Source organism: Rhamphochromis longiceps, linkage group LG12 (genome assembly GCF_057381845.1).
Source record: "Rhamphochromis longiceps isolate RC_006_pf linkage group LG12, R_longiceps_female_GT1.1, whole genome shotgun sequence".
Taxonomy (NCBI): Eukaryota; Metazoa; Chordata; class Actinopteri; order Cichliformes; family Cichlidae; genus Rhamphochromis; species Rhamphochromis longiceps.
In genome coordinates this window covers 11,731,661-11,758,684 of record NC_140568.1, presented here as the reverse complement: position 1 = coordinate 11,758,684, position 27,024 = coordinate 11,731,661, and the positions used below count along the sequence as shown (strand labels likewise).

The 27,024-nt window shown below is 41.3% G+C and overlaps 1 protein-coding gene across 10 annotated transcripts in view; it reads right to left on the bottom strand.

Moving 5' to 3' along the window:
- arvcfb (ARVCF delta catenin family member b) overlaps positions 1-27,024 on the bottom strand; it is a 261,056-nt gene that overhangs the window by 27,859 nt on the left and 206,173 nt on the right. For 8 of the 10 annotated variants that reach the window (XM_085424757.1, XM_085424758.1, XM_085424752.1 and 5 more), the window contains 4 exons: positions 18,544-18,661; positions 18,223-18,394; positions 17,047-17,064; positions 15,273-15,344 (listed from right to left, as the gene is read on the bottom strand). In XM_085424757.1, coding sequence (XP_085280883.1) covers positions 15,273-15,344; positions 17,047-17,064; positions 18,223-18,394; positions 18,544-18,661 — 380 coding nt within the window. The remainder of the gene's footprint in view (positions 1-15,272; positions 15,345-17,046; positions 17,065-18,222; positions 18,395-18,543; positions 18,662-27,024) is intronic. The other 2 variants (XM_085424753.1, XM_085424755.1) reach the window with 1 other exon arrangement.

Here is a 27,024-nt window from a genome sequence, read left to right as displayed (position 1 = left end):
ACACTAGAGGTGCAGCTATCTTTGTTACTTGAAAGCTGCCGATAACAGCGGTTAATATTTGATGCCAATACATAGAGCATGCGGATCATTTTCATTCAACTTACAAACATTTGGTGCCTCTTCCAGCTCTATGTTTTTATTCTTGGACAATGGAGCAGAACTGCATGATTCACAGTTCAAAAAGACTCATTTGTGCAAAACCCTCAGCTCATTTTTAGAGCCTGACCAGTATAGGATTTTAAGACCAGCATCGACACCAGTGTTTGGTGATTTAATGAAATAAATTTAATGAGAACATGAAACATAAATATTTGTTATGTGTAGTTATAGCATGACAACACTTTTTAAAAATAATCATGTTTCACTGTCATTGTCTCTGGCTAATATTGGCTGATACTCATTTTTAGCTACCATTGCTTTCTAACTTCCCTCTGATTGGCTGCTTCTTAAAAACAAAAGACTGATGGAGCTGCTTTCCTCACGACCAGGGCCATGTGCCTGAGATGACCATGTAAAGCATATCTATTCTCAATGGCATCATGCAGAGCCAAGAGTAGAAAAACTGCTTCATTGTAGAGGAATCGCTTTACAATAGAGCAGAGTTTGTAATGCATGATGATGGCTGCGATGGTGTTTGGTGGTGGAGGGATTTCCACTATAGGTTAGTGTCAGCAGTCATCTCTCATTTAGCGCTCCTTTCAGCTTCACCCAAGCACAGATGATGCTGTGGTCAATTTTCTTAGCTAATATATTCTCTCCCGAAACACCCTGATAACACCACCTTTATTAGTTAACATCACCTTATGCTCAAGTGTGAGGTGCATTGTCCTTTGCAAGTGCATGCGTATCTTCGTGTGTGTGTGTGTGTGTGTGTGAGAATCAGAGAAAGATGGAGGGAGAGTTTGACAGTATATTTGTGTGTGTCAATAAGCAGTGCTGCTGTTTTTTCTCCCCTTTTTGGACAGCTGTATGAATTAGGATTTGCGTGTGCTTATAAGAGTCAAATGAAAGGCACTGAGGATGAGATGATTTACTCTCGTCGGCTTAAAAGAGCCCATCACCAAATCACACGCGCATTAAAATCCAAAATGCTCCTGATTATAGACCAGTCAAACACACTGACTATGAATGCTAAGAAACCAAAAAGATTTTCAAGTTGCCCTCTACGCGCTCAGTCTTCTCGCTTTATACAGAAACCTTTCCCTTATACTACCCTTTCTTCTTCTCTTCTCTTTTACGGCTGTTATGTAGGCCCAGGAACATTGTTAAAGCTCTGAGACCTTGACCCGTTCTATTCTTCTGTTTACTTGTTCGAAAGGAGAATACAAATCTTTATGCCGTGTTTGATGAAAGCGTCATTTAAATGCCACAATGTAATCTGAGACATAGAGCCGTCCTGACGCACGGCATAAGCCAGACTGCAAGTAAAACCTCATTGGAGGGACAGTTTGATTGGACGCCTGCCAGTGCCCATGACCCTCTCATTCAATTGTACACGAAGACAGCAGTCCTTAGGGTGCATTTAGGCGCTCCTGTTTACAACAATCTGGATTGTTTACGGCCGATATTTAACAGGTAACAGGACAGTGGCAAATTCTGAAGGGAGGCGCTTTTTTCTCTTCGCTAAGCCTCTGTTGTAGCTCCAGCGAAGCCAGTCAGTACGCCATTAATCTGCTTTTAATTAGATTAAAGCGTCTCTCACAGAAACAGGAAGCAGCACTCTTGTGTCTCGAACAGGGCCAAACAAAGGCTCCAATTGGCAACTAAATCTCACAGTGCTTCCTCCTACTTTCCTGGAACCATTCTTGTCTCATAATTATCACTTTACTCCAACTGCTCAGGTTTGGGGAGATGTGGGAGGAGAATGACATGGTTAATCATCTGAAGAGCCTGATGTTGCCGGCTACTGTGAATTCCTGGCACTTTTTTGGAGTTTCACAGAGCACAGTAGGAGGAGACAGAGGGCACTGAGGGTTTTTGAATAGGAAACAAAGTTAGAGCTGTTATGTTAATGCACTGCTAGTGGAGAAGTGCTGGGAATTAGAGATGCCCCACTGTCCTCTGCCAAACGCAGGTGGATAAATGCTGCCATGCATGAACACACACAAAACACATAATAATCTTCAAGGACTTCACTCCACTAATGATGTGTAGCACAGTCACTCTCTATGAGCTCTCCTAGGAATAGCATTATTATGCAAACCTCTTTGTATTTCCAACAAAACACACGGTGGTCCCACTTACATAAACCTCTTGCTCCCCTCATTTGTTTTTCACTCCGTGCCTTATTATCAGTCCTTTTCATCACTGAGTAGTTGAAGCGGGAGTCGCAGTAGCCAAAATGTCAGCTCGGAGCCGCTGGCTATTCTTATAATTAGTCCTTTTTCCTGTGTGTTTTATTAGCAGCAACAAAGGCAAAACTGGAAGACAGGGAGTGTCAAGTTATGGTAAATGGCCTGCATTTGTATAGCGCTTTACTCAGTCCCTAAGGACCCCAAAGCGCTTTACACTACATTCAGTCATTCACCCATTCACACACACATTCACAAGTTAGCTGTAGGTGGCTGAGTGTGCTCAGCGGATGACACTCCAAACAGCTGGTGTGGCAGATAGGGAATCAGATTTAATCTCAGCAAGGTGGGAAGTGGGCGTGTGGAAAAAACATTAGCATCTGGGTAAGCTTTTATAATATTTATTTTTTAATATGTTGGTATACAAGCAAATTATGGTACTACAATGGTAATTTCACTATAAATTTAACTCTCAAACACCACAAACCTTTGGCTGATATGCTCCTCCACCATCACCCATCATGGCATTACAATATACCAGGTCATTTACAGATCCAGACAGTAGTTTTCAATGGTATTAAATGCTTTCTCATTAACTGATATTAGGGCTGGGCGATATGACCCAAAATTCATATCTCGATATTTTTTAGCCGGATGGCGATATAAGATATATATCTCGATATATTTTTTTTAAAGCCATAAAGTAAGAACAAAAAGAGAGTTCTTAGTCAAAGCTGTGTCCCAGATGTCACACAGGCACTTTTATTAACATAGAGCAGATGTACATAAAATTTACTCAAAAATAAATTATGAGCATTTATTAAATAATAATGCTCCATAAATAAAAGAAAACAATGTTGTTTTTGTGCATAACAAAAAGCTCACAATTGTGCAGTCAAAATGTAAACTAAAAGACGCTGAGCACAATAACAAAGACAGATTTCACAGCTGCTCTGTTCCCAACTTGTACTGCGTGACTGACAGCCTGGAGTTTGAAATCCACTTCGCAACCACGTCTCTTAACAGGTGCCATTTATGGTCCTTATACACAGTAGGGTAATATTACGTTGAAGCACAGTACGTATCACTCCGCGAGGCTCAGCCGTAATGCTCCGACAATCCATCAAGCGGTGCAGCTCTGTAGCTTACCAAAGTCGTACTAAAACATTTTTTGACAGATTGCTGAGTGCTGTGTACCACATAAAATCGGTTCGCGGCCATCAAGCACAACCAGAATTCATACATAAGGCGCGCTGTCAACTTTTGAGAAAATGAAAGGATTCATTAGCGTGGTTAGCTCGTTAGCGTGGTTAGCTAGCTAACACATTGACGCCGTCCAGCCCCATGCACGGGGCGATGCGCAGTAACTCGTTAAAGGAGATTTGCCGTGTCCATCTTGTTGCTTCCTGCAGGTGAAGCGATGGGGGAGGAGGGGGAGTTGTGTTCAGTGAAGGAGAGGCGAGGCCGAGTAGCGTAAAGACGAAAGTGGACAAAAGAGAGGCAAACTTGCGGCTCCACAAGTATAATTATAATGTAACATAGACTATATCGATATAAAGGATATTGTCAGATCTTATATCTCGTATAAAAATATATTGATATTTTTTAAAAACTCGATATATCGCCCAGCTCTAACTGATATAGTACTCATAAATATTGTATTTAGGCAATGTATTATAGCATAGCTCACACCAGTAGAGGGCAGTCTCTACTGGTGGAAAAAGCAGCTGAGCTCAGTGAGCTGTGAAAGATGGTGACAAAACAAAGGAACAAAAGCAACTTCTAAATAAGAAGGAATACATCTGCCCCTGCCTGGAAGTATTGTGGACTGACTTCTTCGAGCAAGAATCAGTGGAAGAAGGATGGGAAGGGATTTCTCCATTCTAAATCAATTACATTTAAATGTTATATTAGACTAGTTCTGCTACAGTCACACTCGGGAAAATACTCGTGGCACAACCAGAATTATTGCAAGCATGGTTTGAAATGGCTACTCTGAACACAGAGGCCAACTACTTGCAATCAGTTGCCATTCTCACAGTCTCAGAGCCTGGTTCTGCTGGAGGTTTCTTCCTGTTAAAAGGGAGTTTTTCCTTCCCACTGTTGCCAAAGAGCTTGCTCATAGGGGGTCATATGATTGTTGGGTTTTTCTCTGTATGCATTATTTTAGGGTCTACCTTACAATATAAAGTGCCTTGAGCTCACTGTTGCTGTGATTTGTTGCTATATAAATAAAATTATATTGAACTGAAATAAAATTGAATTGGAAAGTGACTTTGGTGTGTCATTAAAATTAGCCAATCCTCAATCTCCCAAAAAATTTCAGTGTAGAAGAGGTTATTCATCAGTTAAGGTCTGGCACCTCTAACAGGTTCTGAGGATACAGGTTTTCATAGTCTTAAGACATTCTGCACCTCCACAGTTCTTTTGTATTTATCTTCTGCGTTAAGCTTGTTGACTTTTAAGTGACTTTATGCACGTGCCTTATAAATGAAACTGCTGTTTCCATTGTCAGGGTGATAATAAAAAGCCAATAAGATGGAGTCTGTCTGGTATCAGTCTACTGTCAGTTTGGCTTAATGGGATGAAATTGCCAATTACATGCAATCTGTTTGTGGGAATACAACAATTAACTGCAACAAATTGGTGAAAATCACAAATCTGTTGGCATCTAAATACACAGAAAGTTCCATTAAACAAAAACAAACATTAACTACTCACTATTACCTATGCCAGAACCTCAAAGAGAGAACCCTCACTGGGTGTTGCACACTGCTTTTTCTCACTCAATGGACATCATGGCAGGGTCTAATGATTGTGATATATGAAGCTGTTTGTTATTGTCTAAAATATAGTTCAGCTAACTTACCGGCAATTACACTGTTAACAAAAGCACGTGGGAAGGATACAATGTAACAAAAGCCCAAAGTTGGCATTGGTGTCATCTAATTTAGTGGTTGCAAGGATCACATAACACAATACAGAACTCCATAACCTCACGGGGAGAATCATGTCACTGTAATGTGCCATAGGGAAATACTTCCCAGCATATACTTTCACAGGGCTCTTACCAACAGATATTACTTATCAAACCAGGAACGGGGGAAAGTTTCACACCTTTTAACATTAGGATACAATGTGTCTGATTTCTGTCTCAAATGCTTCTTGCCTGTCTTTTTGCTCTTACAGCTATTTAATCACCCATAGACATACAAAGTGTAAATGGGTAGTACGATCTGTGTCTTTATGTAAAGGCATCACTTATCTCTTGTTGCCACAATTTTTTGTTAGTGATAGACACAGTTTAAAAGAAAATGCTTGAAGAGCATGATTATGACTAAGTTTGGTTCCAGGATTCGTTTGTTTAGTTATACTCCATGTAAATATAAAGTCTCCTGTGTTATAATATCTGTTTTGGGGTTTTGTTTGTTTGCATCCAATTTAGTTTTGTCTCATCTGACTGTTGTGACAGCAAGGGAACAGAAATATAAAACCGATCCGAGTCAATCGTCCTTTTCTTAGAGCAGGGTAGACCTTCCTCTGGACATGGCTGCATCCACTATAATAAGGACACACAACACATTGTGAATTTGGCACAAGGAAGGTGTAATGCCAAGAGAAATGCAACGACAGCAGCTACAGAGAGACAGAGAGTGATACAAGGTGCCAGACAGTCTGGAACCAACACTGTGCGGAGTGGATGCTATGTGTCAAGACAGCCAAGAAGCTGAGGGTGAGAAAGTATGTGTGAATGTGCATCGGCCATGTGTCTGTGCAAGCATTATATGCTTATATACACGCTTTGTTTGCCATCTGCATGTCTGGATTAGATGGTCGTGACGTAGCCATCACTATTAGAGGTCTCACCTGGCAGCAAAATGTAGCGCCAGGAGAGGAGATGGAGCAGGGTGGCAATTGGAACAAGCAAGTGGTGCGTTTTTGTGGTTAACAAAGGGGCAAGTGAGTCACTGCAGTCAGCTGGTTGCGGACTAGCATGAAGACAGCGAGGCCAGGAGTCAGCATTCGTTATGGAGGTGTTAAATTCCAAAGGCATGAAAATAGAGAGCTTCTACTTGGTACCACTGCTTGGAATTTGGGAGATGGTGAGGTGTTTATTGTAGGCTAAACTTTTCCTCCTGACTAGAATTGTGTTTATCTGAAGTAGACTTGCCAGCAGGGTAATGACGCAAAGATTCCTTATTTTGAAAAATGGATCTGCTTTATCACATTTCCCTGCTGAGGCAGGATGTTCATCAAGCCTTTGGGCAAGTGGCTGTTTTTATCCTTTTCCTCCACCACTTGAAGCCATAAAGAGAGATATAGCAGGGAGGATTAAAAGAATCAGATTCTTGCCACAGAGCCATTAAGTGAAGTATTTCTCCTCCATGTGAGGTGACAACACCAGAGACAAACAATCAAAGTGGAGCTCTATTTTCTCTAACTCAATTGAGCCCCTGACTTTTCCGACATCAAGAGCTAAGACGCATCAGAGACAGAGATGACTCCGACAGCAAAACAGTCAGTGTTCATTACACTACACATCGAGATCCCCAGTGGGTTGATATCAAAGTGGGTTACAGAATACAATAAATAACAGCTCACACTAGTGTTGTTTGTCAATGCTAAGACTTCTCCGCAAATTAAATGCTTGGCTTGCTAGAAAAACAAAAAAACAACAACAAAAAAACAGTGATGCATGTTACACAGTTGTCGTCTTTGTAAACGCGGGTGTTTTCTCAACTGCTGGTTGAGAGACGAGGGTTGTGGGTTTGCGCGACGAGAGGAGTGCAATAAATCTCTCATGGATGGAGAGAGCACCAAAGTGGCAGAGAGCAAGACAAATGAGAATTAGTACTGGAGGTGGAAAGAGAAATGGAAAGCGCTGAAGCTTTTCAAACCCAATGTCTTTATTGCTCCGTCACATTGCCCTTATTGTCAAGATATGACTAATTAGCTATACTTAAAGCAGTTTGGATCAAAAAGCTTCACTTGAAATTAGACACAGATTACCAAAAAGATTCATCATGGTGGGAATAAGCACTGACACATCAAACACATCCACCAAGTTTCCAACCATTTCCTCATATGAAAACATACAAGTAGTGTAGCAGTAAAAGGGTATTAGGGTTTTAACTATTGATCATTTTTCTGCAGAAAGAATGATCTCAGTCTTTTCATAAGTCGCAATGATTGCAGAGTTTCTGCCCTGGTGTTATTAGCCAAGGTCCGCTTGGGCTACAACAGCTTGAAAAACCCACAAAGACACTTTAAAAAGGACAAAACAACAAAGCAAATGTTAGAGAGCTGATATCTGTCCACTTATCTCTACTAATTAGTGACTATAACAGGCTAGAAGGTTTTTGGGAACAGCGTTAACTGCTTCTCATTGCTCTCTCGCTCTTATATATAAACACCTTGACATCTTTTTCTGTCTCACTTGTCACCCATGGTGAGTGCAGAGATGCACCTAAACCAAAGCTCTGTTGTTCCATGTGTGGCTCACAATTAGCGTTACAGAAGGGTACTGGTGCCAAATTAATTGAGGGCAATGTTAAAATGCCCCGCTGCCAGTCAAACTGCTGGTGGAGACCCTGCTCGGGTCATTTTTTTTTTTTTAATTTAGTAGTATATGGCCAAGTGCATACAAAAGTAATGATATTTTCACTCACTTCAGTATATCAGTTTAATCTAATTAATATTTAATCATTAGCAGAGTGCCCACATTTTACAACTCTGTCTGCACTATAAAAACAGGGATGGTAAAAAGAAAGAATAATTAAGAGGCTTTCTCTAGCATACACAAAACACTCCCTCTGAGGTAATTACACTAATAAACTCTTTCTTAAGAGTTTAAGATTATTTGATGAACTGGTTAAAATCTGCAGCTCTTCTGATTAATTGCTCCTTCCATAATTCTTCTTCTACCCTATTGCAATCTGGAAATATTAAATATCCATCCATCCATTCGCGTCCGCTTATCCTTTTCAGGGTCGCGGGGGGCGCTGGAGCCTATCCCAGCTGTCATAGGGCGAGAGGCAGGGTACACCCTGGACAGGTCGCCAGTCTGTCGCAGGGCCAACACACAGAGACAGACAACCATTCGCACTCACATTCACTCGCACATTCACACCTATGGGCAATTTGGATTAACCAATTAACCTATCCCCATTAAGTGCATGTCTTTGGACAGTGGGAGGAAGCCGGAGTACCCGGAGAGAACCCACACAAACACGGGGAGAACATGCAATATTAATATTTAGGTATTAATGTTTCTCCTAGGGTTGCATAATTAAATAAACTAAACTACATTGCACTTTTAAAGAAAATGGAAGACGATCTGGCTAGATGGAAGTCTCTATATTATTCATGGGAATCGTCGCTTCAATAAAAAACGCTGGTCTAAGGAGCTTGGAAAGAAAGACGTGTGGACTTCTTTAAGTTTCTGGAAGACGTTTCACCTCTCATCCAACAAGCTTCTTCAGGTCTAAGAGCAATTGGTGGAGAGTCCTATTGGACTCAAAGGCTACGTCCACACTAGCCCGGATAGGTTTGAAAACACTCCGTGTCCACACTAGCATTTTCGGTCGTTTTCACAGAGTTGTGCGTCCACAATGAAATGGCCGAAAACGCTTACGTTCCAGTACTGCGCATGCATGAAACGCAAGAAGATTCAGCCTGCCTCATTTCTGTCTGCTGTTTATTTACTTTCCGGCTCTTTGAAACGTCACGGCAAAATGTCGAGGAAAAGCACCAAGTTTTTTAAATGGACTGACAATGAGGTGGAGTTGTTGCTGCGAGTAACACAAAAGTACAATGTGCAAAAAGTGAGTGAGAGTTAAAGAATTTGAAGAAAAGCTACGTGAAGCATGTACAGACTGATTAATCTTTAATAGGGCTGTCAAAGCAAACAAAACAACTGCTGTATAATGCCCTCTGCTATCTTTGTTTAATTGGTCACATGACTGCATCACATGACTAAAATGTGTCATCGTTTTCAAAAGTCTCCGTTTTCGCTGTCCACACTGCGACGCAAAAGCACCATCTTCAAACGTATTCGTTTTCGAGAGCGTTTTCAAAACGCTGCGTTTTCCTTCAGGTAAAACACCGTATCAGTGTGGATGGGAAGCCAAAACGGAGAGAAAACGATGCGTTTTCAAATGAAAACACATTCGTGTGGACGTAGCCAAAGAGGGTCATGGACCCCCTTTTGTTCCTCTCCCTGATCACACGAGCCAAGGTGTGAAAACTGGTGTGGGTCATAGTCAGCCAAGGTTTGACACCTTTCCACACTCTATCATGTGACTTATTGAGAACAAATGACCCAAGATGTGAGTGGGCGTTAAGGCGTCTGGGAAGGGATCTCGAATCTGGATTATAGATGGCAGACGGTTGGTGTCGTAAGCCCCGCCCTCTGTTCAAATATGGTCATTCACAGTGGCCATAGATGGCTTCTTTCACTCCTCTTTCAAACCATCTGTCTTCTCTGTCCAAAATGTGAATATTGGCATCCTTGAAAGAGTGACCTTTGACCTTTAGATGCAGATGTACAGCCGAGTCTTGGCTGGGTCTCAAAAACACTGGGATGTCGTGATTGGAGAAGACTCGCCTGAGTTTCTCTGAGGGGCTGATTGACCCTCTGGGCGTATTAGTGCCAGGACTAAGGTTTGGTTTGTTCTCTGACATGCACTGGCAAGTATGGGATCTTTGGGACTCCCCCCATGACTGCTGCAAGTACACAGTCTTCATCTTAAAGTGCCCATAATGACATTGAGTTTAAAGCTTTTCCATTCTGCAATCTGATCCCACTGATAATATATGCATTTGTGGTCGGAGGCATGTGTAAGAATGATTTTACTGCAGGCCACAAATAAAGTTATCTTAATTCACTTGGGGGAAAAAAATCTTTTATTAGCTGAGCGAGCAGTTGGTCGATTTTTAAAGGCTGAAGCTTGTTTTTTTATGTCTCAAGGTAAAACGCTCTTAGTCCTGGTTTGGCTATGATCTGAACTCTTGTACTCGCACACTTTGGATGCTCTGGCTCACTGAAAACACAAATACATCCTCAGCTGTGTGAGGTGCTTTCCACCCTCCTGCATCATGAGAGTACTCTGACAGTAAAGCATAAGAGCACAGATAAAGGGAAACATATGAAGACTGTAAATGTAAGGTCTAATTAATTAGATACAGTGTTTCCTCAAAGGAAAGCTAACAACTGTTTCTCTGTCCTTTCAATATTTTATTCAGGCTGGAAGAAACCAGGAAGAACCAAGATTCCATTCAGGTTTCCCCCCCTCACCACTCTTAAGCCACTTTCACATATGTTGGAAAAACCAAATTGGAACATTATTATTGGAACAGTCGTCCTTGCTCGTATGCAGCACACATGTGCTATTCTCACACAGCTGCAAATCGGCACAACAGGACATCACACGGACTTGGTGCTAAGGAGTCGGCTGATCATAAACCTTTTAATGCTTTAGAATTGATTAAGTATGATCTATAAGTTAACTGCATAAACCCTTTCACATCTTTTCTGTTCTCCCACCTCCTTCTCCTCTCCTGACCTTTTTCCAATCTAAGGGTAAAAGCTGTGGTTTCAATTAACTGCTGGGAAAATGTTTCAACATCTCAGGGGCTGCCACACTCACAGGCTCTTTAATGGAAAGGGTCTTTTCACAATTCTTAATCACTTTTGTTACAGCTCCCCTCCCCAGTAACTTTGGACTTCTCTAATGACGGGATAAATAACTCCGACCTTCAGTCATGCTGACATTTATATAACATTATTTTATAAGCCATACTTTACACAGCAGCTATTTCTAATCCCTGAACTACATTATTTCTCTTCCAGTGCTCACAGTACATAAAGTTGTAGTCAAATGACACCAATGCTGGAACTACAGCCTTGGACTTTTGCAGTGGGCAAACTTCCTACAGGTATTACACAACTTTTCACTTTTGTTTTCAAGAAACTAAATCATTCAATCTTATAAAAGTTCACAAACGATTTTTTGTTAAATTATTGTTTTAATGTCAGACAGTTATAGTTTTTATCCTTTCAGCCCTGGTGGTGTTTAACAGCCTTTAGATGCTACTGAAAAACTACAGGCCCTTATAGTATCTGTGCACACAGATCAGAGGGCTATTTTTCAGAGATTCAAATTATCATTGGACTGTGATATCGGCTTATTGATCCATAATCTGAAAAATAACCTGTTCCCACACAGGCTAGGTCTACACCGTACGTTATCATGGTAATATACCCTGGTAAGAAGTGAACCGTCTTCATAATAATCCTAAAGTTACATAGTTAAGCTCAAATCCTGCTTCGTAGCTCAGGTCTCTGTTATATCGGCCATCTGCTTTCACAGAACAATTTTGGAAAAACCTGATGTACTCTGACTGCCCAGCAACAACTTAGCAGACACACAAAGTACAGCATTTAACTGCTATTAGTCAGTGTCGGGCATGTTGTGTTACTTATTCACATCTGAAGCTTTTAGTATCTTTAAAAAGTTGTCTCAAAACATGCATCAGACAGCCCTCTAATCACAACCGCTGTCAAAATAAAATGCCCACAGAGCCCTTGCTCTCTTGTCTCCTCTTTTCTTCTTTTTCCAGCATACACACACACACGCACACACGCACACATAAACAAGATTAATCATTGCCCACTGCCAGGTCCAGCATGCTTCCCTGCATTGACCTCTCCCTGCCTGACATCAGATCAGGACTGGGATACACATGTAATCTCCCATATCTCCCTCAGCCTTGGGAGCTGCTCTCGCTCCCTCATTGCAAACGCCCCCCAGGTGATGGTGGTGGAGGAGGTGGGTAGTGGAGTATGTGCCCCAATCACACAAATACACATTTTCACAGAAAAAACAAACAAGGCACCCAGAGGACTTTTACAGTCTTTCAGTAGCAAGCGCGTCCATCCCTGATGTTTCCCAGTGAAGAAAAAGTGATAAATGTGCTTTAAAAGACATTGTGGGTTTTGCTCTGGTGATTAAGCTTATTATCCATGCATCTCACTGTTGTTATTCTGCTGTGTGTTGAGCTAATAAATGTCAAATATGATTTGTCTGTCTGCGAGCAAGAAAATGCCGGGGCCGCTCTCTACAACACGAACCCATACACTCATCTCAGCTGTGCATGACATTTAGGCCTATAACGATAATTGCTTTCTCTGGAGTCTAAACTCTGACGGGAGTTGTTTCCACACTGTGTAATGCAATCGCAGCACCAGCCTAGCTGCTATAGATCCTCAGCTGCAGTGTGGCAGCTTGGCTTTTACCCATGAAAACCCAGCCAGTGGAAAATATTAATTATTATCCTTGTAGCTCATCTACTTTCCTTTACTTTAGGGGCAATTTAAAAAAAGGCAAAATCTGCTTAACTTGGAAAAGCACAGCAATTAATTGTGATCTAGTTTAACGAGGGCCCACTTTGACGTGTTAATGTGGCTAATTAACAGTCAATCAGGAAGTGATATGGACTTTGAGTGCCTGCCACTAGACATTAGCCACATTTCTATCCAAAGTACCCAAAGCTTCTACTTACAAAAACTTTTTAATGTAACTAAAAGGTGCCTTGAGAACAATGGTTGTCTGCATTTTCACTGTTCAAGCATCGGAGTACATTAGATAAAGTAATCTGCCGATGTTGTGACAGGTAAATCTGAGCAGCGAGACGGCACTCTGGAGGATACAACCACTTTGGCAGAGGAAACTTGCCAAAGATACACACAACTGTGGTGAATTTTTGCAAGCTTTTTACCAGAATTGTCTGTGAGGTGGCAGAGATAGACAGGGTGAAATGTCAGCCAATCAGCACAGCAAGCCACACACCCAAAGTTGCTGAACTCTGAGAAAGTACAGCTGCAGAGCGGTGACTTTCAAGGGAATAAATCAATTTCCACAAACTTAGATGCTGGTCCCTCCAAAGGTTCCTGCAGTAAGTTAAGTGGTTGGTAATGAAGGTGCTGATGTGTTAATACCACACAGGGGTGTTTAACAAGGGCATGCGAATTCCACAGACACCACGGACACTTTACTGCAGAGTAATGTACTGTACTGACATACACATGAGCAAATATACATCTTTCTCCTAACTCGATGAGGTTTGTACTGCAGGCTAATTTGCTTTTATGACAGTCAACTGCCTGTTACTGCCAAATACCAACAGCAGAGAGGCTATGCCTGCACGCACGCACGCACGCACGCACGCACGCACGCACACACACACACACACACTCTACTGCATGAACCACATGTCAAATCTGGGAATGATGCCCCCTGCAATGTTACCTAACATCATGTCTGTTTGTACAATGCATTAGACAACAGAGAAGAGAGAATAAGAGTCTTTTAATATTTGACTATGATCAATAAATAATAATCAGTTTGTGGATTCACAGACTGAAATTAAGGCCTCAAACAACCATGTTTTCCCAGTAACCACACTGACTCAAGTTCTCAAGCAACAGCTAAAGACATCTCATACTCAAGCTTTGTGTGTTGCTGACAAACATTTTCTACAATACTCCAGGGTGGAAGCAATGTGGCTTCTAGTTATTATGTGATAATAAATCCTTTGGGTAAGGGTAAGGTCGACTTTCCTAATCTTTTGAACGTAGTCAACCTAAATTAGGAAGTTATGACATGCCAGCTTGTTACTTTTCCACTGTGTAAATACTTGGCAACTGTATTAGCAGAAGGTTTTCTGTAAACAATGTGGCTTATCATGAATGATTAACATGATTAACGTTGCAGGGAGATGGTCAGCACCTCAGCAGTTGCTAATTAAGTCATTATATCGTGATGGCACAAACAATAAAAGCTTTTAAAAAAAAACTTGAAAACTGAAACGTTCAAGAGGACCTAAGTGTTTTTGTTTTTTTAAAACCAGAAAAAACTCTGGGAAGTTACTGGTCAGAGCCAAGATTTTTTTTTAAAATAAATTACCTGGCAGAGCTGCTACACCTGTGTTTACTGTTTAAATTTGTGAGCTTTAGACTTCACTCACACAAGACTTGACACTGGTTGGTGACTTCCTGAACCCCAGTTTCACACAAGAGACTGACAGCAACCTTCAGAAACCACTTGCCAAACCAGTCCTGGAATGCAACCAGCAGTTGCCAGGGGATCACAGTGTGGTCTGTAGGCTTGTTGACTGATGCTTTAGCAATCAGTTTCAGAGCAACTGCCACCACCTACAACTGGATAGGGAATACACATGTTTCCTTCATGACCTGTGGTTGCCAGATGATCAGTAAAGCGCCATTTCTATGAGGTACTCATCAACATTGGTTCCTAGGTGGAAGTACCTGGTACCAGGTACTTTTTTAGCATCCTACGTTTGCTCAGTTGAGCTGAAAATATGACGTCAGACTGTATTCCACTGATTGACCAAGGTATGATGCCACTGGATGAGTCATGAGCGACACCTTCACAAGAATCAAACCCACCATTTTTGCAACCCGGCAACACACAAATGACATCGTGAGACTTGAGCCACGTTGCTATAACAACAGCACCCATACTGAACATACATGATGTAAAAGAAGATGCTGTCCATCCACTCCTAAGGTGCACTGTCAGAAACAACTTTGAGCACAGAGCAATTCAACATATTTAACAAAAGATGATTTTCAGCCTCCGTATACAGTCAGAGGCTGTTTATTGCCTGTTGTGCCTCAGTGCATTGTCACAGCATTTAACAAAAAGAAGGGCTTACAGAATTGATGCTCTCACAAGCTGCAAACAATCAACCGTCCCACTGGAGGCACAAAACCATCAAACAAAGCTAGCTCAACAGCCAGCTAGCCGAGAGCCTCTTTCTCACTCAAAGGCCTCCCACACTCTTGTTGACCACCACAGAAACGACTTGCCCCCACCCCACCCAACCCAACCACTCACTCACTAGATGAGATGTTCTGTATAGATTTAGCGTTAAAATGTTTTGCTCACAAAGGCCTACCTTTTGATGGCTCTGTGCGCTTAGGCAGATCCAATGTGTCGTAGCTTTTGTCATTCTCACCGTTTTTTCTGCCTGGAGGAGAGGAAGGAAACGAGGACGTCAGTGTCAGACAACTGGATATTGAAAAGAGACCCCAGGGTTATGCTGAGGATGATGTCAAAATCTTTGGACCGTAGGGGCAGAAAATGCATCTCAAACAACAAATAACGCACAAGTGTTTAAATGTACACACAGTACACAGATGTAGCAACATGATATGTACAAACACTAAACTGCTTCCCTTCAGGAAATAATTTACATCAGTTGTCTAAATCCAGGTTCAAGGATAGAGGATTTTTTTTTGAACAAATAAAGTTAGTGTTAGTTGTCTCCTCCAAATAGTTATATATGATTTATTTAAAGAAAAGTTTATAAAAAATATTTTAAATGTAAGTCAATGGAAAATTTTATTTCTATATTTCAAGCTTGGCCTTTTATAAAGTGTTTCACATTTCAAGTCAAGTCATCATTCTGTTAAAGTGACTTTATGCTGTTGTTCAGGTAAAGATGGTTTTTATTTCATTGGCTAAACAAGAAAAAGTGACATCATGGCTTCATCCAAGCGTGAAAGGTCACATGACTTTTACTACACATGGAAAAAGCTTGGCCAGCTTTGACTCCAGTGAAATGTAAATGCAGTTGTCACGGGGTCTGTGTGTGGCTTCGCATGCTCCTTGCACACAGGCTAAGAGAGAGATGTCTGCAGGATTGTAAACAGTGAAAATGCTCGATTTGTATGAAAAAACGACATGAAGCCAGGCGTCAGATTCACAGAAATCCATGTCTGAATGAGGCTTTAGTGTTGCAAAACAAGATGCTGGTAAGATGGGAAGCTAGTAGCCATGGTGTCAGAATTTTCCCTCGCTGCCACCACAGCAAACAAAGAACCAGCACTGCTGTCTGAAAGCATAAAAAAAAAAAGTCTGCAAGACCCAAAAAGCCCAAACATTCAAATCCGTAAAGAATCATTTACCTCTATATTTTTTGCACACTTAAATGTTCCAGATAATAGAAAACTGTAGCGCACGATCCAGGCAGCTTTAATAAAGTATTTTTTAGCTTTAATTATTGACATCCTCAGAAGTTTCAAATCACAAACGATCAAACAAATGCATAAAAAAACTGAGTGTGCAGCAGAGCTTGACATTTATGCTTAAGTGTACTAGAAAGGGGTGAAGAGCTCCAGTTGGATACCGTTAGCGGTGTTCTTCAAAGCTGTCAGGATTCATTTTATCTGGAGTCTAAAAGAATTCACACCAAAGTTCAATTTGGGGATAGATGTGCAAATTTCCATTTCAGCATCTCTGGTTCGCTGGATTAGTCAAGCTCCAATTAAGAACACTACAAAGACAGATTTGTTGTTGACTTACCGGTTTTAGCACTCGTTTTACCTTTCACCTTTCTTAGAGGACTGACAAAAAAATCCAACCAACTAATTCTAACAAACTGAGGAGTTTGGGACAGGTGGAAGTCTATAATGCTCAGAGCTACGGTCGGTAGGTATGGTAAGGGAATGTGTGTGGAATGAATGAAACCCCCGATTTTCTTAAGTCCTTGGAACTTTCTCAGGTTTCTGGAGGACACCCAAAACTACTTCTAACTATATTCTACAGCCAGGGGGAAAGAACGAGGAGGTGGAGGAGGAGGAGGAGGAGGAAGAGGTGGGGGAAGACAGGGAGAGGATGGAGACGAGGAGAGAGCTAAAATGAGAAAGGTTGAAGAGGGGGGCACTCACCTTGATTAAACCATTCCTCTATAGTTAGCCAAGGAAGCAGCAGCAATGCCAAAAAACAAAGCAGGGAGAAGAGAGAAGAGCCATGGTGAAATAGGAGTGTGCTGTGTGTGTGTGTGTCTGTGTCACGAGGCTGTGTAATACATGAGAACAGTTTTTATCAGAAAAAGGAGTCATCTGTTACTGAATAGGAAAGGTGAAAGAGAAAAGAAAACTAACAAATAAGCTAAATAAAGAGAGAAAGACTAAAGAAAGGAAACGGTGCTTTGTATAGATAGCAAGCCATTAGCAGTTCATAGATGGTCTCTGGGACCCATGGGGATAGATTTTAAGGTGTGTGGAGGGCAGTAAAAGACAGAGAAAAGTGTCAGATATAAAGAAAAATGAGAAAGGGGTTTTTAGATAGGTTAGCAAGCAAGAAAGAGAGAAAAGAATTTAAAAAAAAAAGGAAAAGGGAAAGATTTTAAAAAACATTAAGTATCAGCTTTAAGAGGGCAGGTGAAATACACATAAAACAGCAGAGACTGCAGCAGCATTTGCGGTGCTAAATTAAAATCACTGCGTGGGAGGGGGAGAAAAGTACTCAAAGAGATTGAAGTAAGAGCCAACAATCAGGCTGTCTATTAGCCAAAACAAAGCACGAGTGCGTGCTGATTATCATGTCATATTTTAAAACAAATGCAACACTAAACGGAAGAAGAGGCCAAACTTAGCCTACTGCTGTACAGTCTGAAGGCTGTAATCATTCACTTTGCACGTGTGTTTACACGTCGGAAAGCATCCGAGCGGTTAACTGGCTTCTTTATTAATCTCTGTACACGTTAAGCATTGTGTTGTCCTGAACCCTAAACTAATGTGGTTCTCCAAAGAGCCATTAGAAGTCAGGGGTCACTGGCTGGTAGTCACATCTCATTGGCTGACTGATTAATGGCGGCCATTACTGTTGTACAGCTGGGCGATAACGGCATCATTTAGATAACAGTCACAGGAGAACACTGATTAAGACCTCTGAAGCAACACATGCATTAAGAGCTGTTGTGTTGCTGTGAGTAACTCCTTTATTTGCACACATTTGTATTGAGAGTTAGATCATCCATGCATCTGTATCTTCTACGAACTGGATAGCTGTGATTGTTTGGTTACAGTGTTTTCATCTCCTCTGTTCATCCTCCCTCTCACCTTTGGCCTTCTTGCCTCCGAAGCAGCCAGCATCGTCTTTCTTCTTCCTTTGTGGTCCCGCTGAACCTGGGGCTTGTAGCGCCGACGGGTCCTGGTACTTTTCGGCCCCCGGCACCTCTTTGTGTACGTGATAGGACAGATTCCTCATAATACAAACACAATTCTCCACAGACTGTGAAACAAAGACGGGAAAATTACCAGCTACATTCATCACAGGAATACTGAACAGCATAAATTCATAAGAACACTACAGCAACAAGCTGCTATTAGAATGAGCTCATTCTGAATCCATGATAGTGGATGACCCGGATGTTGTCTCACCTTGTTGTCCATGTCCTTCTTCCCTACAGCTGACTGAAGAGCGTGCAGCAAAGCGTCCACCAATCCCTCACATTCCCTCAGTCTGCGCCGAGCCTCTGCCCCGTCTGAGCTCACATTTCTACAGAAACAAAGTAACACACATCAAGCTTAGGAGGCGTGCATAGACGAAGATTTGTCTGAGGAAGCGAATGAAAATTTGACCAATAGGGTTTTTTTTTTAAATTGGAATAATCACAAGTCAATAGTTTGTGCTAAAAATAATTATAAAATTATCCATTTCAAAATATGACACTACAGTCTCCAGAATCCCATCTCATTGACTCTGGCTGGCATCCAGTGTGAAATACCAATAAAGCAGTAAGGATACTAAATCACAGTACAACTATCCACTGAGAGCCTGCTCTAATTATAAACAGTACTCCTATAACTACTATTTATACCTTCACAAAAATTAGGAAAGGGAAGAGGGAAAGCACCGAAGGCAGTGAAAGTGTTTTTAATAGTCCTAAAGAAGTGAATATAACAAGCATACAGAGAGGATGACAATTACAGCCAGATGTCTCACTGTTCAATAAAAGTGCCATGTAAACCCATATCAGTCTTCCCCAGCCGTGTGATTTTTAGAGTTTCCATGTGACCCACGGCCTCCATCCTCTGTCTGCCTCAGATGTACAATGCAATAAAGCTAGACAGCTTTAGGAATAATCTTTTAAAAAAATTATTAACATAAATTTCTTTTTTTTGGTACGGGGGGAGGAGGGGGGGGGCGGGCGTCACCCAGCGCCTTGAGCACAGCTCCTACAAGCACGGCAGCAGAGCTGGTGCAGTCTTCGTGTGCCTGTCTGACTGTGAAAGGGAAAGGATTTAAAGAGGGTTAAGGGATAGCAGGGACTCCCCGCTCCTCACCGGGGACTTCATTTATGAGGGCTTCCAACTCACATAATCCCATTAGCTGACCCCCAGTTAGGCCTTTGGAAGAGTGGCAGCATTGCCGAGGTAAGCAGAACTGCGCCTCTTTTTTGTGCCGTGGGGACTGAAACATGTATGAGGTCTACCGCTGCTACAGTGCTGAACGGTTCATTTTAGACTGCAAACACTGTGGAGCCATTTGGGGTTTCTGCTTTTTTCTCTCTTGTATTTTGTTAATCATTTACCTGCGTTCAACGAATTTAGTGAACTCAGGTCTCCGTGTAGTCTAGTGCTCCCCTTAGCTGGCAGTTATGGTCTTTGTCTGTCTACCAGACTCCTTCTTGTCTTGTTTGTCTTGTTTTATTTGTTTCTTCCATCAGTCTCTGCAATGTGCTGCAACAAGCACATTTTAAATAAAGATTGGCTTTAGTTTGCAGGTGTCCTGCGTTTGGGTCTTTCTTTGAACTAAGCATAAAAAAAACTGCATCAGGAGATGCTTCTCTGCTCAAAAATGATTAATTTACAAGTGAAAACACCCATGCACTTTAATCCCAGGCATGTTTTTGATGTGTGTATTTAGGTAAAGCTACCATTTGTCTACTGAATCACCCTGCAGTGTACAAACCGTTAACTAATCCCTGGTTGGAGACAGTGCAGAAAGGATCGACAATCTCTACTTAACCCCATTCGTCTCCAGGTATTAAAAAAAAAAGAGGTGTCATTTCCCCTGTACACAAATCTAGTGGCGCGCTCACCTTGGATTTATTTGACAGAAGTGAATTTGGGGGCAGACAGACACGAGGATTTATTGTCAGCTGTTTCATTTCCAGCAGTCTTTGAGGGAACAGTTGTCCTGTTGGAGGTATATAGATGGTACATCTGTCAGTAGAGACAGTGAAGAAAGCTGCTGTTGTCTCTTTATGGACAGGTCATGTGGCGCTGTGCTATTTATGGTCTATATGTACTAGTGATTATCGAGCTGTCCTGCCTTTTACAAACTGTTACTGCTTTACAAAAACTTTCTTTTTATGTGGGAACCACAGAAATATGTTAGGCCAGGTTTGACTGCCTGCCGTTGGCATTACTCATAACTTTGCTTGCTGTGACATTTACTCACTCATATCTGTATATCTGGAAAACTGACATGCATTGCTTTAACAACTAGCACCTGTATCCATGAATACGCCCGGTGTGGATCTGTGACGCTGCCTCTCCATCCGGCACGGTCACATCACACCCGGATTTAGCCTGGTCTGTTATTGATTATTTCCTCCAACTTCCTGTCCTTCTTATTCGTTTTATTCTATTTGATGTGGCTTCTGTGAAAAATTGACCTTCAGCATCATAGATGCTTGACGCATGAGGATGCTTTGGATATGTACAACAGCATCAGATGGAGTCGGAAGATAATGCAGCTGCAGTAAAATTCAGGCAACAGACATCATTCTACCAATCCTAATAGCAATGTGGCAGCAAACATATAATTTTATTGGGTTTTTACCCAAGCCAACAGCTGGTTAGTTGGTCATTTTATGACCTGAGTGCAGACTGATGGTCTGCAACTACTGGATGAATTCAAATGCATGACTTGAGATCTAGTAAACCAGGCTTTGTTTGTCTGCCACTAATCCCTTCTTCTAACGTTACCTCCCTCATCCGTTCCCATTCTCAATCCTTTTGTACCTTTGTTCTGTAATAGAGGAACTAGAGGGAACAGCTGTCACATCGTGGGTGTTTTTGTTACTGTTAGAGAAAACTGAACCCACTTCCAAAGAAACCCCAGCATGTTACAACATTCTCTTGGAATGTTGCAGTCCTGGAATGGACAGGACACCAGCAGTGGTGAGAACCTCCTAAGAATCTAAATGATTTCTATCCAGTGTAATATAACCGTTACTTGTATACACAGCTCAAATAAATTCAAGCAACACTTTAAAAACACATGAGATCTCTATGGAAAAAGATCATGCCGAAAATATCTAGACTGGGTCATGTGTTAGGAACAAAAACCCCTGTTTGATGGAAATGAAAATTACCAACCTACAGAGGGCTGAATTCAAAGACACCTTTTTTTTAATTATGTGGCAGACCAATCTATTTTGTTGAAATTTCATCGCAGCAACTCAAAATGGTCTCAGTAGTTTCTATGTCCTGACTATGTCAGACATGTTCCTAGTCATATCATCTAGTCAGGTTGTTTTGTAGTTCTGGTAGTGCTCATCCTGTTCCTCCTCGCACAAAGGAGCAGATCCCTGTCCTGCTGATGGGTTGAGGACCTTCTACGGCCCTGTCCAGCTCTGCTGCCTGTCTCCTGGCATACACTCGATGGTCCTGAAAAAGTGCCAGAAGACACAACAAACCTTCTGGCAATGGCATGCATTGTTGCGCCATCCTGCGGAAGTTGGACTACCTGTGCAACCTCTGCACGGTCCAGGTATCACCTCATGTTGCCAGTAGTGACACTGACACTAGCCACTTCAAAACTAGAGAACAAACAGTCAGGACAGATGAAGAGTGGAAAATATCAGTGAACTCCACCTGTAAAACCATTCCTGTTTTGGGGGTTGTTTCATTGTTGCCTGTCTAGCGGACCTGTTGTTAATTTCATTAACACCAAAGCAGCTGAAAGTGATTAACAGCCCCCCTCTGCTATTTAACCGACCACATCAATATCCCACAGGTTTCACTGACTTGATGCTGTACTCTGATTAAAAAGTGTTGCTTTATTTTTTTGAGCAGTGTATTTAAATGTCAACACGCTCACAATTATAGGCACTCACTATGCCAAATCTGAGTTGATTGTCGTGTTTGGACGGTGATACTGTAGAACGCAGTAAAAAATACCAGAGTAAAATAATACAACAATGGAATAACATTATATAATTTGGAAAAACAAGACCATTTTCTTTTCTTTTTGATGATCAAGTGCAGTAACTGAAAACATGTAGTTCTTCAAAAACTATTATTATTCAAAAATCTATTATTAAGCAGAAAGACATGTTTTTAGGACACTGTTGCTTCTGAGCGTGCAGTGGTTCTGCAAAAATAAAAAGGACACCACAATGGGTCAGTGCCCTTATGAGAACGCTTCATTCTTAAAAGTTTTTAGCTCATCGTACGGCCTTGCGTACTCCAATTATCTGACAATTTCAGAATTCCGAAAATGTATTTTTTTCTGGACCTCGGCGTGTCATATTTTACCGTTAGAAACTGAGAGAACGAGCGGGTGTGCTTTCAGAGGTCTGTCTGTCTTTCAGTCTGCACAGACCCCATCAGCTCGTCAGTGTGTATATTGTGTGTCTGCTTTATCAGATGAATTGTGGGTGTGAAGGTCGCTTAAGAGTCATGTGGTCATCGGAGGACAATAGAGCAGGAAAAGAGTGGAGCAGCAGTGATGGAGATGGATGAAGACTTGGCTGACCTTTGCTATCGCCCTGCAAGGTCAGCAGAAGCATTTGGGACCATATGTGTATCCTCAGCTCTGGTATCTGTCAGGTTTATCAGTGCTGATCGTATTTCTGATTCAGTGTATGGATTGAGCTTCGTATCTAATCCTTGTTGAGATTCTTTTCGTAATGCCTGAGCCTGTAAGCAAAATGTGTAGCAAGATTTAAGGTGCCAAAAACACACCCCATCAATCAATCTCGTCATTTTTTCTAAATTATTTAGGATGGGAGGGTTGACTGTAATGCAGTGACTGGCTTATTTGTCGCACTGCTTCAGCTGACATTCAGCAAAGCAGGACTTTCCAGAATGCTGATTTCTTTTCTGTTGCCATAGAAAAATCACATGAGCAGAGTCCAAGTTGCAGAAAAATATGGCTACTTTTGCTTTTGCTTTTAAAAACAACATTCATGTATCAGCAACAATAAAATGTTCTTAAGTAACAAAATCAGACCCTTTGAGGCAGTCACCACATGCTGCCAGAAAAGCTGCGATACGCTTTTGCATTGATTGACTGGAAGATCAGATATATTTCCTCCATTTTTGTCTTGGTGACAGCGATTTAGAGTGCTATCTAACTTGCAGTTCCAAAATCTATTGTGTTGGGTTAAGAATCCTGCAAAGGCCAATGCTTTTGATTCATATCATTCAAAAAGCAGCTGTGGGTAGAAATGTTTTATCACAGGATCAAGGTGATCACTAAGTTCAGATAAGCGGATCAAAGGCTTTTATTTCTTATAGTTGGTGAATATTGTATAACCTTGTGTAAACGTGGTGTTGTACCAGAGCATTTCAAATGTAGAACGTCATAATGCATAAATTTTCTTCCAAATTTTTAGAATGGATCAGTCCATAAAGAAGCAATTCCCTCCATGTCTTGCAAGTTACTCACTATTGTAACCAAGTTATTCTTAGTTGGGCATTCACTTTTCAAACATTTACATGTAGAAGTATTTAAGTAGAATATACATGTATAAGTAGATTGCTCACAGTGTTACACAGTTGAACCAAAAAGTCCACCTCTCTTCCCAATATAGTCGGTAGTGCCCTTATTTTCTCCCACCAGCTGGGCAAGATGACTGTGCAACTCCAAAATATATGATAGTGGTCTGCCAGCTGTTCTCCACGCTTCTGCCAACACAAACCAGTCGTTTCACCTGTGTGTGCATACTTTAACATGGGGGTTATAAAATATCTTTATAGGTTCTGCCAGCAGAATCCTCTCCAAGCACCTGAGCTGGTGGAGGTCAACAGCATCAGACACAGTCTGCCAATCATCCTCTGAAATGGAAAACTCAGACTCTTTCTCATACTTGCATTTCGATTTATTACTTGCATGTTTTTTCCACTGACTTGATATTTGAATATAATCTTGAAACAAGTCTCTTATTTTTGTTAATAAATTATTAAATTGGCGTCCTTTGTATTTCTGAATTTTATCTTGTCATTAGAGGAAATGTTAATGTGGAAGTGTGAATATTATCCCATCTATAGGTTTCCTAGATTTTCGGTAAGCTATGTAATCATCCACGTGATGAGACTGAACCGTAGGAAGTTATACCATTTCTACTATTTAAACCTCTAATCGATTATTCCTGGTGTGAAATAATTTCATTTTAGTATTAAACCTGAGTGGATAGGCCATACCCTGCCTATCTCTGAATTCCTCATTAACCCTCTGCAGCTTGCCTTCACTTCTGTCGGTGTGTTATTTTAGCCAAACCTAGTGGAGAGCCACTTCTGGAAAGCTTCTGAAACACGCTGAAGTGGAATCTCAAGCATCCACCATCAGCTCCAGGAGACTCTTCCAAGCTGCAATTCCACAATGCAGCCACGCTCGCCAGGATTCAGATAACAATCATTCGTTGTATATACTCAATCATTTGTCTGTTTTGAACAAGCAGCCATTTATAAACAGCATGCATGCAAGCATACTGGGGGGTCCAGTACTGGCTCAAAATTGCATTAATTAAAAGCTAGAATCACAGAACACTTGCATTCCCGTTCTTTTACTGGAAATATTTCCAATTCAAAACTAGGTCTTGTTTTCCAGCCTTAGTCTTATTGTGTAACCCCCTCCACTCTCAACACCACTTACAACAACACACACATACACACAGCCTCTGTTTCCTTTTCACCAAGCCCACAGCGTAAACGCTGTAAATAAGCAGGCTCCTATCGACACCGGAGGCAGGCTGCTATAATAAAACTATTCCAGTTTTTATTGAGGTGTAAGCTCTGTTGGCGTGAGTAAACAGATTCTCCCTGGCATCAGCACTTCTCCCCGGTGCACAAACCCTGCGTCTAAGCAACTGTGGGCTTAGTAACAGTTGCCATGGAGACACATTCTTGTCAGCTTGGCCTGCATCGAGGGTCAAAGGAGCGAGAGCGGCGGCGAGATATTGTGATATGTGACAGAAATGATGATATCAAGGTTGATACAGTGCTGTGTAATAAACATTAGATAGAAACAACACAAAGAGGGAATATCAGAAATAATGAAAGAAGAGCAGTAGGTCCACTGTGGCCTCCATGAAATATTCTATGACTTGTCTTTGACTTTCCTCAACTTCATCAGAGCTTTCATTTATTCCCTCCAGATTCATTAATGCTGTTCTTCAACTCAGCAGAAAATGTTCTAAAATTACAAGCAAGTTTCAACACTTTCTGTCTGGGAAAACTAGAAGGAAGCCAACTAACATGTGAAATACATTCTGGTGTTTTGGGTCTGCGCTGGACTTGGATGTTATATCGTTCTGGATGTCGACCAGCAAGCCGCAGCATCTACTGCGGGAGGAATTCTGGACTACAGTCTAGACAGGCTTGGCTGGCCCAGGAAGAAACGGCACAGCCAGGCACGAGGCGCGATTACCCACACACACATTCACTGTTTTTCACACTTTACTACAGTCTGTCACTCTGAGCCGAAGCCAAAATGAGTGGCCAAGGTAAAAGAGGAGAAAAAAAGAGAGGGGAAACTACTTGGAAGTTAATAACAGGAACACAATGCTGCACTCATGCCGTCCTCCTCAGCTGACGACAGGATTTAAGAAAGATGAAGAGAAGTTTTGAAGGATTCTTTTTTTCCCTGATGCTCAAAATACCTTTAATTTACCTGTTAGAGACAGAGCGGCACATTAGGTACTTTGCCTATTTGTTGCATGTGGTAAACTGCACAAATGTCAGGCTAACAAATCAATACAGATCCAGCTTTTTTTTTCAAATTATGCCTGTTGGGCCTGAAAAGGCAAGAAAAAAAAAAATCACACCAGCAATAAGTTTGAAATGACACATCAAGCCGAAGCTTCTTAGCAGTCTAAGGATACACCTGCAAGTGATTAACAACAAGAAATTAGCACTCACTGTATAAAACCACGAGCCAACACCTTTAAAGCTCATGTGGAGATAAATTAAATTGTAAAAGAATCTATTTTGAGTTGCCTTGCTTTATGACATAGTGTGAAGGGTAAAATATACATTCAACTTTAAGTTTTCATAACCTTCAGCATGATTAGCGCAGCAGGCCTGGTAAACGATAAACTACAGTAGACTGAAAGATTGCACTAACTGCTACTGCATTGGTAGGAGTGGTAGAAGAAGCACAGCACAGCAATGACAGCAGGCCAAGCATGTCTGATAGTGAGAGCACCATGTCAGCCTCCAATGACAATTTAGTAACTACAGGGGGAGCCACTACAAAAGCACTAGAAGAGTAGATGGAGATAATTATTGTGGCGGAAAAGGTTTTAAGCAAGTGGTTAAAAGCTTGAAGCCTGATAGAAAGAGATTAGAAGATATTTTTCAGCTTTATTCTGTATCATTACTGTACAACTCCTTAAGAGTTACAAGGTTAACTAAAGTGTTTAGCGGTTCTGTTATACTTTTACTTAACGTTTCCAGGGAAAACACTCCCTAGGCTAGTTTTGTCCTTATATTTGACGTAGAATAGCAAATGTTTCTTTTTTATTCTCTGGGATTAATTCATGAATGATTTCATCAATAAAACGTATCTAATCAGCACTAATAATTACCACTAAGGCACACAACATACACACCTATTTAATTATTTAGCATTTATCTCATAGAGCAGTACTGGGAAAATTACCGCTCTACCTTTGTGCCATCATG